This window comes from Acanthisitta chloris, unplaced genomic scaffold, assembly GCF_000695815.1.
Source record: "Acanthisitta chloris isolate BGI_N310 unplaced genomic scaffold, ASM69581v1 scaffold21776, whole genome shotgun sequence".
NCBI classification, from domain to species: domain Eukaryota; kingdom Metazoa; phylum Chordata; class Aves; order Passeriformes; family Acanthisittidae; genus Acanthisitta; species Acanthisitta chloris.
In genome coordinates, this window is record NW_008677879.1 from 19,132 (window position 1) to 30,972 (window position 11,841).

The 11,841-nt window shown below is 54.0% G+C and overlaps 2 protein-coding genes across 2 annotated transcripts in view; one reads left to right on the top strand and one right to left on the bottom strand.

Moving 5' to 3' along the window:
- The window catches only part of NMNAT2 (nicotinamide nucleotide adenylyltransferase 2), a gene marked incomplete at its 5' end in the record, with an annotated part of 6,832 nt that extends 2,090 nt beyond the window's left edge, over positions 1-4,742 (top strand). Inside the window, 7 exons of the mRNA XM_009076688.1 lie at positions 622-751; positions 1,392-1,472; positions 1,588-1,632; positions 2,378-2,454; positions 3,905-4,006; positions 4,231-4,298; positions 4,425-4,742. Of these exons, the coding sequence (XP_009074936.1) occupies positions 622-751; positions 1,392-1,472; positions 1,588-1,632; positions 2,378-2,454; positions 3,905-4,006; positions 4,231-4,298; positions 4,425-4,527 (606 nt within the window). The remainder of the gene's footprint in view (positions 1-621; positions 752-1,391; positions 1,473-1,587; positions 1,633-2,377; positions 2,455-3,904; positions 4,007-4,230; positions 4,299-4,424) is intronic.
- A 3,958-nt stretch (positions 4,743-8,700) lies between these two features.
- Positions 8,701-11,420, bottom strand: LAMC2 (laminin, gamma 2; the record flags this gene model as incomplete). Its single annotated transcript, XM_009076689.1, has 7 exons — positions 8,701-8,951; positions 9,142-9,241; positions 9,330-9,488; positions 10,062-10,261; positions 10,347-10,461; positions 10,941-11,090; positions 11,276-11,420. Coding segments are annotated over 7 exons (1,120 nt in total), but the record flags the coding sequence as incomplete, so codon positions are not given.
- Between the last annotated feature and the right edge of the window lie 421 nt (positions 11,421-11,841).

Genomic DNA, 11,841 nt, shown 5'->3' on the forward strand with positions numbered 1-11,841 from the left:
GGAGCACAAGCCCCAGGATGAAAAGTCCCTCAAAAGCCCAGGCAGGCTGAGAGCCAAGGAGGACAGTGGAGACCACAGGGATGGGGGAAGCAGAGCTGCTGGCACAGCTGGACACAGCAAGAAGCAAGGATGGGAAATGGACAAAAAAGCTTCATAAAAACTCACAGGCAGCACAGACAGCACAGAAGTAGCACTAACCAGCCTAGCAGGATGTCCAGTGGTACCATAGGAATCCAGGGAACTGCTGGAGAAACCTTCCTTCTCCTGCAGGGACTGCTGGAAGAGGAGAGGAGATGTTTGCTCTCTGCCAGCCTCATGACTCCACACAAAAAAAGCCAATACCACCTTAACTATGAGTCGTTATAGTTGGACTCGATGATCTTTGAGGTCTCTTCCAACCTGGCTGATACTATGATTCTATGATTATTCATAGAGTTCTGCCACCCCAGGCCAATTGAGTGAGGTTGGATGGGACTGGGGATCCTAAAGTGAGCTTGGACATACCTGTCACTAAAGATGACCTTGAGCTGGGTGTGGGGAGGCTCTGGACAGGGTTGAAAAGGTTTTGGGAGGTTGCTGGGGTGCAGGCACTGTTCCAGCTACATCTCTCCCTCATTGCAGAGAGTGACTGGCTGCATCCTCTCCAATGTCAACACACCCTCCATCACCCCTGTGATCGGCCAGCCCCAGAATGAGTCCTCCCAGAACATCTACCAGAACAACAACAACGTCTCCAACAAGCCCACTGCGGGTAGGTGGAGGTGGGGGGAAGAGGGAGATGACCACACATCCCTCACCTCCCAGCCAGGGCTGGCAAGCACAGGGAACAGAGCTCCATCAACTCATTTTTGGGCAGGTGGCTCACTAGGCTCTGTGCACCAAGCCCAGGGTCAGGTGGGGATGCAGTGGAGGAGTTGGCATCCAGCACAGCAAGGGGAGCCAAGAATGGCTTCAAATGGATGAGAAATCTCACTGGACTTCAGCTGGATGATGTCCAGGCAGTGAGACCAGCTGAAGGAAAAGCTACCTGATACCTGAGTGGTGCATACCAGGGATGAACTGGCAGGAGTGATGACAGAGCTGGATCCCCTACAAGCTAGTGGGATATGGAGCATGAAGGTATTAGCTAAGGAGAACAGGAGCATTAGCTAAATCCCATAAAAATTAACATCTGGTGTTTTTCCTAGTGATTTTAACTGTCCTGCTGGTCCCTTCAAGGCACAGTGCAGCACTCTCAGGAGTTAAGACCATGAAAGGAGGTGGCAGAGAGATTCTGGGAGCAGTTCCCACATCAGGGCACAGGAGTATCTTGCAGGAGCAGGGTGGTTGGAGAGCTTGCATGGATTAATTACACAGCCTCTCTGCCATTTATTTTCCTCCTTCACCTTCAGCAAAGATCCTGGGGAAGGTGGGAGAGAGCCTGAGCCGGATCTGCTGCGTTCGCCCACCCATGGAGCGTTTCACCTTCGTGGGTGAGTAACACAGAGCTCCAGCACCACCTCTGCTTTAGCTCCAGCCCTCAGCCTTCCTCCCAGCCCTCTCTTCCAGGCCATGCACCAGCACCTCTCTTTTGCTTCCCTTCCTCAGATGAAAATGCCAACTTGGGGACAGTGATGAGATATGAGGAGATTGGTGAGTACACAAACACCCTTCACGTCGCTCCAGCTCCTCTGGGCCAGTGCTATGTGGCTCGGGAGCACCTGCATGACAGGCCTGGTGGTGAGAGGAGGATGCTGGATCAGCTCACCCTGGTGCAGCTGTTGGGGCTCAGGGGTGAAGCAGGAGCAGCACTTTCCTGGGCTGAGCCCAGTCCTGTTGGCAGACAGCAGCCTGAACTAAGGGCGTGAGCAATGGGGATGTGGCTCCCAGAGCTGGCACACACCTGCCATGGCATCATGCCCTGAAAGTCACACCAAGTGCCAGTCTGGTGTTTCCCCCACCTTGCACTGCCTGCAGCCCTCAGAGCCTTGCATGGCAGCAGGAGGGATTTAAGCTGCCCCTTCCTCTAAAGCCCTGGAAGGGTTTTAACCCCACTGTGATAACCCAGAGCTCTGCATGGGGAGCTTGCTCGGGGCTTTGAGACCCATTTCATGGGCTAACTCACACACAGCCTGGTGCTACAGCCATCCTAGCACTGGCACCACACAGAGCCCCAAGGCTTTGGCCACCTGGAACTGCCAAACAGAGAGACATCTTCCCATGCAGCCACCTCTTCAGGTGGGTTTATGGCTTTCCTCTAGCAGGTGTGCAAATAAATTAATCTTTATGGGCTCATCACAACAGAAAGCTCAACTTCATTGCTGAGCTGCAAAGTGGGTGGGGCTGGTGCCTGTTCCTGCCATGTGCTCCTACCTCTGAGCCTCTTCCTTTTCTTCAGAGCTTCGCATCTTACTGCTGTGTGGCAGTGACCTGCTGGAGTCCTTCTGCATCCCTGGGCTCTGGAACGAGGCAGATGTGAGTCATCATCTCTGGCCATCCCTCCATGCTCCATGTCCCAGGCTTCCTTCCTCCTCTGCTTCCTGCACTCAGTGCTCCTGGGAGACTCTCAGGTCCCTTGGGAGGACAGGAGCAGTGCCCACAATTCCCACTGCCTTCTCCATCCCAACCCTGACCCTCAGCCCCCTACACACAGGCAGCCTGAGGGAGAGGGTCTGCTGCCAGAGCCACCAACCCTACTCAGCCTCCCCTTTCTCAGACCCAAGTCCTGCTCCCACTCACCATTCATGCAGAGGATGTCCCCTGTGGGGCAGGGTGAGCCCATCCTGGGGTTGCCAAAGGCTGTGCTCACACTCCTTGTCCCGTGGAAGGAGCCAGCATCAAGGAGATGCCAACAGCAGCAGAGTGAGGTGTGCAGGCAGGAAGTAAGATGTTTACAAAAGTGGGGCAGATGTCAGAAATTGAACAGATTTACAGCCAAATCAGCAGCTTTCACTGTTGGCCTGTGCCTGAAGAAGCCATAATTTCATGGGAGAACACTAGTCCTGGAGAGGGACTGGGTTACTGACCCTCATGCTGCTCCTGGCAGTGGGAGCAGTGCTGGCTGTGGGAGCTTCCCTGCTTTTTGCTGATATCAGACAGTCAGCACAAACTTCCTTCCCTGAACCTCTCAATGGCTTCTAAAATCAGTTGCCACATCTTCAATCCCAAGTTTTTAAAAGCAATTAACTGGCAGGTAGCTCCTCTGAAAGGCTGGAGAAGCTGAGATGAGGCAAGTCCTGGAGCACAGCACAAAGGATGCAAAAATGGAATGTCAGAGCACAGGCAGAGGAAGCATTCTGCACCAGCACCTCCTCGTGGGCTCCTGCTGCCTGAATGTGCTGACCCAAAGCTCGTTTGGATGAGCCTGGTTTGTCTCAGCTGAGATGGGTGTGAGCAGTGGGAGCCAACCCCACGTGGTGACAAATTTGGCCAAATAACTTTGGAAGAACAACACCACCAGATTTCTTTCAGGACCAACACGTCCATCCTGCTCATGAGCCCTCACAGTGAGGCAGAGGTCATGTCCTTCTCAGGCAATCTCTTCTGCTGCCACCTCCTTCTACCACAACAAGTTCTCCTTAAAGCTTGACACCAACATCTAGTAATAGGATTTAATCCTGTGCCTTTTATTTCCCCCTCTTCAGACGACTTGCCTCGATAACTCCACATTTCTGCGTTCTCCTTAAAGCCTGACACCAACATCTAGTAATAGAATTTAATCCTGTGCCTTTTATTTCACCCTCTTCAGCCCACTTGCCTCGATAACTCCACATTTCTGCCAAAGCCTGTTGACATAGCCTCAAACTCCCTTTCCATCTCCATCCAGACCACATCCCATCTTTGATGAAGCATGGGGGGTTGGCAGACAGTGACAGGCTCTGAGTGGGGTCAGTATGAAGCTCTCCACACTTTGGGTTGCTCCTAGATGGAGGTGATCGTCGGGGAGTTCGGGATCGTGGTGGTGCCCCGGGATGGAGCAGACCCTGACAGGATCATGAACCACTCCTCCATACTCCGCAAGTACAAAGTGAGTGGATGCAAAGAGAGGACCCACAGCCTCTCTTTACCCAGGGGAGCACTTCTGCCACGGGGCACAAAACACCTCGAGGCCAGATGCTCTCTGCTGCTGGGCAGGATGGGCAATGGGCCAACCACACAGCAGCCCCCAAGGCCAGCAGGGCAGGGAGGCTGGTGGGGCATCACCTGCCTTCAAACCATCCCTTCACTCCCCTTTTCCTTCTTCCCCTGCAGAACAACATCCTGGTGGTGAAGGACGACTCAAACCACCCCATGTCGGTCGTCAGCTCCACCAAAAGCAGGTGGGTGATGCAGGGGAACTCTCACTGCAAAACAGGGAGAGCAGTGTCCCCAGCCAGCCCCTCTGTTTGCAGAAACACAACCCACCCAGGTGGGCTCTGACCCCTTTCTCTCCCCTGCACCTCCAGACTGGCCCTGCAGCACGGGGATGGACACGTTGTGGATTACCTCTGCCAGCCTGTCATCGACTACATCCTCAAGAGCCAGCTCTACATCAACGCCTCTGGCTAAGCACCAGAGGTCTTGCAGTGAGACAGCCCTCATGTCCCGCCTGCCTACAGCTCTCCATCACTCTTTTTTCTCTCTCTGTCCTTGTCTCCATCTCTCCCCATCCCATGGCCTCCTGCCTATGTCTGCGCCTCACCCCCGGCACCAACGCTCCATCGTGCAGCAATGTCCAGGGAACAGTTTGGTCTCGTTTTTTGGGGTACTGCCCTGCCCTGTGTACGTGGGGAGGGAGGAGGGACTGGTAGGAGAGCAATGTGCTCGGTGTGCTCAAGGGGAGGCAGCTCCAGCACCTTCCTCCCAGCATGTCCCTGGGAAATGGTCCCCTGGTCTGTCCTCCCAGCATGCTCAGAGCAGGGGCTGCCTCTTCTGCTTCATCTTACACAACTTAAGCTCAATAAATCTAGGGGGATTTTTTTTAAATCAAATAGTTTTATTCTGAGCCCTTTGGACCTCTTGACATGGTGACCAACCAAACCCTGGTTGGCAGTTGTAACCCAACCAGCTCAGTGCCCCCCATGGCAGGAGAACCTCCTCAGGCCAGCAGTAGGACAACTCAGCTAACAAAATCCTCCTCCTGGCCCTGAAAAATCACAGAGAGGACATTTCTAAAGGGGAGCAGAGGCCTTGGCAAGTATCACTGCCAAAGCATTACAGGGAGAATGTCATGTCTTACCTTCCCTTGGCTCCCAGAACCTAAGCCACTCCCTAGGCAAGTGGAGTTAGGGTGATGCTCTGCTCCAGCCCAGTGTCAGAGGGGGCATCTCACAGCACCAAGAAAGGGATCTGCCACTTATGGAGCCAAGAAACAAGGGAGGAAGAAGCAGGTGGTGAGCCAAAGCCTCTGGTGAGAATTTGCCCATAACCTCTAGCCTCCAGATCTCTGTAACCTTCCCCCTCCTCCCTCCACTCCTACTCTCTTCCTCTCCTTGAAGAGTTTATTAAATGCATGATACTTTCCCCCTCCCAAACCAGCCCTGGCTGCTTTGCACATCCCCTGGGGCGTGCCAGGTTCCTGCTCTCCCACCTGGTGCCAGGGATGGAGTCAGTGGAGGTGCCTGCAGTAAAAGCAGAGCAGGTAATGTGGAGCAATCACTGAAGTTCTCTGGAGAGGAGCATTGCTGGAGCAGACCCTTGTCCTGCTGAGCATCCCTAGGGCAAGGACCCTGCACAGCCCCTGGGGAAGGTCACAGCCACAAGGAGGAAGGTACAGCCCTCCCTACCTCTCACCTTCTCCTCTCCCTTTGCTCCCTCTAACCTTGTATCACTTTGGGTAGAGCCCTGCTGCCTGTAGCTGAGTCCTCCAGGGTGTTTCAAGGAAAGAGATGAAATTTCCTTTACTTTGTCCCTTAGAAGTCCACAAAGGGTCACGAGTAGCTCTCCTGGAAGTTCTAAGGGTAAGACTTGGAGACCTGCTGGGTGCTGCTGGCATCCCTGGGACAGCAAGCAGCTTTGGACAGAGTCCCTGCAGCAGGGAGGGTTTTAAGAGCAGGATCTAATGATCTCTCACGAGGGCACTGCCCTTCCCAGAGGGGAAGCCATGAGGGACAGAAGTGATGGGACTCACTCAGAGCCCAGAAGAGGTCTTTCCTTGCCAGGAGTTTCCCTTTGCATGGAGAGGTTCATTTAGGAGCTGTTCTTAACTCAGCAGCTGAGTCCCTCAGCACCAGCTCTGGTGTCTCCAGGTGGCTGCACCCATATCCCATGGGATGAGGAGATACGGAGATGCCCAAGCAGAGAGGGTGGTGAGTGCATGCAGGACTTGGACAGCAGGGATGCCTCTTCTCCAGGGAGGTCTTCAGCCAGCTGGAGCTGGTCACCAACACCCCACTGAGCTCCCTCAGCTGACACGAGGTGAGGTGTCCATGGTGGGACACCCAACGTACGTAAGCCACTCGCTAGACTCCTCTCACACCTCCAGTTTGTCAGTCTCCCCTCCTTCTTCACCCCAACACAGAAGTTATTCCAGACAGCAACCTCTCCTCCTTGCCAGATGTCACCCATGGTTCTTAGCTCTGAGCCAGAGGAGAAGCAGCAGTGGTGGCCAAGAGCCTCCAACACACACACACAGAGGGATCTCATCCTGGGGGAATGATGCCTCCTTGGAAGGGGAGGAAGGAGAGTGAGTTTTCACTGAGGAAAAGACATAGGGAAATAAAGCAAAGGAGATGGAGAAGGAAGGCTCCAGGTCTGAGAGCCATCTCCAGTCGTCCCTCCCTCCCTCAGGTACGTGAGATGGGACACAGGGAATGCCAGTGGCTTCCCACCCCATCGTGGTTAGGATGGCAGTAGAGACAGCCTTAGAGACGTAGCCTTGTGGTATGGATGATGAGTATATTCTGTCTTATTAGTCTTACTCGAGCCTTCGTGTATCCTCTCCGTCAAACACACGGTCTGGGGGGTGGGACAGGGTTTGTAACAGGTCCTTCAGCTCTGGGGCTGGTTTGGAAAAGCGGTTTTGGGTGGGTTTGGGGAAAATCTAATCATCTGCAATGATCCATGTGACCGCTGGGGAGGTGAGGATTGGGGTTTCCAGGGTGCAGGGGAGGGGTGGGAAGAAGCTCGTGGGTTTTGGTCTTTGAACCTCCACTTTTAAACAGTGCAATTTGCTGAAAGAGACATGAACTTCAAACGCCTTTTGGGGAAAACAAATAAACACGGGGGGGAGGGAAAGGAGTTGAAGTTGCCATGCCACTGATTTCACCTTTGTCAAAAGTTTTGGAGCCTTTTTTTTTTTTTTTCTTTCTGTTGCTATATGAAGAAAAGGTCATTGACAAAAGAAAACTTTATCAGCAAAATGTTTAAATTATGTAATAAACAAAACAAAAGAAAGATGTTGCTGGTGTCATTTGAAAACAGCCCCAAGACTGAGTCAGTACAAAGAGAGCAAATGGGCCAAACCCACCCAAAACAGCCTGAGAAAAATCAACCAGCTGGCAAGATCCAGCCAAAAGTATTAACCATTTATTGACCTCCTTCCTTATAAAAAAAAACACAAACTCATGGAAAAATAGTCAGGTCTGTAATACCTGTCCCTATGAGGTACAACCAGAGAGGACAAGACAAAGCCTAGAATACATCTCACTTAAATAAAAGTATAAGGCAAACATAATACTTGGTATATTCTTAACAGGCAAAAGCACAGGTGCTGCTGGATCAGAGAGAGGGATGGGTGAGTGAATCCCCAGAGTGTCCTCCCCTCCATCCAGAACCTCCTCCTTCACCACCACACAGGGCAGGGGATTCAGCAGAGCTAACTCCAGCAGCTGCCAGCATTTCTTTCCCACCCTGAAAGCCAAAGGAAGGTGGGAGCAGTGTGAGAACAGAGCTAGACTGACAGGAAAGCTGCAGGTGGGTGAAGGCAGCACCGTGGCCTTCAGCTCCTCTGAGCTCTGCTCAGATGTAGTGGGAAACCCCCGTGGAGAACTACCTGAGCCTCTGAGAAACATCCAGCACCACGCAGGAGGGGGGGACAGCAGCACCAAACCAGGGGTGGAGACACATTCAAGACATCTTCAGTGTTTTTAAACAGCTCAAATCAGGCTGCAGGCACTGCAGGATGGGCCAGAGATCTCAGGCACGAGAGCCACAGCATGTCAACACCACTCCCAGCAAGGTGAGGACTGGGCAGGCTGGGAGGAGAACATCACTGGTGCCATGGCTCAAAACTCATCTGCCCCAGCAGTCTCATGCTGCTCACTCCCTACCTCCTGAGCTACCCAAGGGGAGGAAGAACATGAGGAGGAGATGGTGGTGGCAGTGCCAAAAGGAAGAACAGATACTCTAGTCCTTCTGCTTGTGCCAGACCAGGAGAGGAGACCCACAGCGGCTGGAGCACCTCTCAGTCATGACCTTCAGGCTCTGAACTGTGCAAGCTCCCAAGGCTGACACCAAGCAATGCCCACCTGCACCTCAGAGAAATGTTGCAGCAATGGGCTGTTCTGCAGCCAGTAGCACCTTCACAAATCAGGTATCTCCTTCCTCCCATGAACGAGGGACGGAGCACTTTGAAAAATTGGGGACTCTTCAGGGCCAGTGTGGCACTGTGAACTTCATCTGCCACGCTGAACTCGAGGGGAAGGATCAGTTCAACACAGCCAAACACAGCCAATCCTGCCAGGTGTGGGGAAGCTCTCCTGCCATCAGCCTGGCAGATGCTGCAGCCTCTCCAGAGCTTGCTCATGGCAATTCAATGGCTTTTGTGTTGTAGCAGCCTGGAGGAAGACTCCTCTGGATATCCTCCAGGTTCTTGATGTCGGCCAGGACCTGGTCAATGCTGCTCTCCAGTTTCTGCATCTGGTTCTTCTGCTGTGTGGCTGTCTGCTCCAGCTCCAACATTTTCTCCTTCAGCTCCCTGCTGCTGTTTCTGGCTTCAAGGAAATTCTTCTCCAGCTGCTCCAGGCCATGCTCATCCACAGCACCAGGCTGGTCTGTTGCACAGGAGGAAAACAAGGGACAGGAAAGCATGGATGGAGACTGGGCAGTAGAGCTTTTCAGATGCTTCATCTCCATCCTGCTGCTCAGCCTGTTTACAGGCATCACCCTGAGGCAGCTTCCTGTGCCCAGACCCAGTGGGGACCTGTCTCCACCCACATCCCACAGTGGCATCCCCAGACCTACTCATCAGGCGCAGCAGCTCTTCCAGGGCACTCAGCGTCTCCTGCACGGTCACCCCTGCCTGGCCAGCCATGTCATGGACCCTCTGAGCGTCCTGGGCTGTCTGAAGGAGGCAAGGCAGCAGCTGTGAGGTGGAGTCTAGCCCAAAAGTCAACAGGGAAGGGCACAAGGCAAGCGAGACGAGGACCCACCTGCTGTATCATAGCAGCCTCTGCCTTAACCTCTGAGAGCTTCCCCTCCAGTTCATCATCCACTTCCTTGGCCTCGCGCCGCAGGGTGGCCACTGCCTTCTCCAGGGCGAGGACACCATCAGCTGTCTTGTTGGCTTCCACCCTCAGCTCTGCAATCTCCTAGGGAAGCCAAAGGCACTTTCAGAGGGGAAGAGCACAGCCAAAATCATTCTGGGTCCACTGGAACATGCAGCTGGTGGAAACTGGTTCCTTCTACAGGGACCCAAAGTTACCACAGGCTGTCCTGTATCCCTCATGTTCTCCCACCAGCTGCTCCAAAGAGTTGCCTCTATGACAATGGCTCAACCACCTGCACACACTCAGCAAATCCCAAATTACGGCTCACACCTGAGAGCCAAACCCACAAACACCAGATTTTGGGGCCTCACAAGCCTGCCAGTGACTCAGGCTGTGGGAGTGGAAAAAAGCCTCCTTGGTCATTGAAAGCTGACTATAGTGAGATGCCACAGAGATCCTCATGGAGGAAATGTGCCTGCTGAGATCCACACACCCCCACTCACCCGCAGCCAAACTCTGGTATCAGCAGGGTCCACTGTGGAGAACCTTCAGCCCAAAAAAACAACCCATCAGGTCCAAAAGTCAACCCATCAGCTCCACGATGAAGTTGTCAAACATCTCTTTTTCCCTTCCAGGCCCTTTTCTGCCAGCAATCACACCAGGGTCTGCACACACCTGCTGGATCCCTGTGGTGATCTCCTTTGCTTTCCCCACCGTGCTGCTGGCTGCCTTGGATTGGGAAGCAGCATTGCCCAGGGTCGTTTCAGCTCGGTCTGTCTTCTCCCTGGCACTGGTGACCATGCTGCTGATGATGGGCAGCCTCCTCATGGCATCTTCAGCTTCCCTCCTCTTGTCACCTGCTTGCAGGTTGAACTCTGGAAGACACACGTGGAAATGAAGCTGTGCTACCTCTGTGAGACCCCACATGGAAAGGGAAAGGAAGGGTTTCCAGGGTGTTACCCTTGAGGCTCTTCAGGATCTGTTCCACCTCGTAGAAGGTGGCGTTGCCAGCGCTCACAGCTTGCAGGGCTGTGCTCTTGGCGAGGTTGGCTCGGGACAGCAGCTGTGTCAGCTTCTGTGATGGGTCAAAGGGACACAACAGATGGATGAAGGACATGGTATGGGAGTGTCAGACAGATGCAAGGAGTAAGGATGGAGAAGACCCATCAGGCTGCTCCCAAATGCCTGTTCTTGCCCTTGAATCAAGGCTACCACAGCCTGATCTGTCAGCACAAGCTTGTGCCAGTGCGTCTCAACCAGCTCCTGAGTCATCCTAACTCCAGCCTATTCAGGAGCAGGTCTTCAACCTGACTCAGAGGGAGATGTGTATGTGAGACCCTGAGCCAGCAGCTCCACACACACCGTGAGGTCTCCCACTGGCTCCAGAAGACTAACCCCAAGGTTGCACTTCCAAGGAAGGGCACTATCCCACAACAGGCAGGCAGAGCTGCGTCCCCTTAGGCAACCAGGCTGGGACAGCAGTGGTGCCATGGGCATCCCACCAAGGCTCCAGCTCCTGCTGGAGACAACCCAGCCCCCCAACCAGCCTCTTACCGCTCTCTCGCCCTCTCCCCTCTGCAGCAGCTCTTTGGTTTCTTCCTCCCAGTGCCTCGTGCTGCTCTGCAGCTGCTTGTACTGGGCCATGTAGGTGTCCGCCAGGCCCAGCAGAGCACTGGCATCCTGCCTCAGCCGGGATGCCTCCCCCTGAAACAGACACAGTGGGCTCTCAGCACCTCCCACTGCTTCCTCGGAACCAGGGGAAAAAGAGTGGGAAGATCCAAGTGGTCTCCAACAGAGACTGAGCCCTGGGAAGGGGCTGCAGGGTAGCAGGGAGGGTGTTGGGGAGAGCAAAAGGGAATCTCCTGGTCCCACAGGCACAAAGCTCTCACCTCAAAGGACCTGATGTCAGATTCCTTCAGGCGGGACAGGGAGTTGAGGAGCACCAGGCTGCCCTGATAGGCCTTGTCTGCCTTGTCTGCCATCCCATCAGCATCAGCCTTCAGCCCTCCAGCCAGCACCTTCAGCTCCTCGTACCTGCAGACGTGAGATTGGAGAGCCTGGTACCAGCCAAGCTGCCAATCTCCCACCCCAGCAGAATGCTGCCTGCTGCATTGACCTGTTCATTCCCTCCAAGGGAAAGCTAAACACCACCACCCCCTGCATCCCAGCAGGCATCTGCTGCCTCCTTGCTCCTGCTCCATAAACCAAAGGTGTTTCACACCAGCTGAACCCTCACAGGCTCCGCAGTGGTTCTGCTAATCCCTGCCCTACCACTGAAGGTTTCTTCCTGCACATCCCTGTTCACCTCCTTAACTTCAGGGCTGCTGCTCACACCCCATCAGTGGTGGTCAAAATCCCAGCACCACTGTGGTGAGCTCTGGAGAGGCCCCAGCCCAGCCAAGAGAGCCACACAGGCATCATGGGGCTAAATCCACCCTAGATTTGCAACCTCACA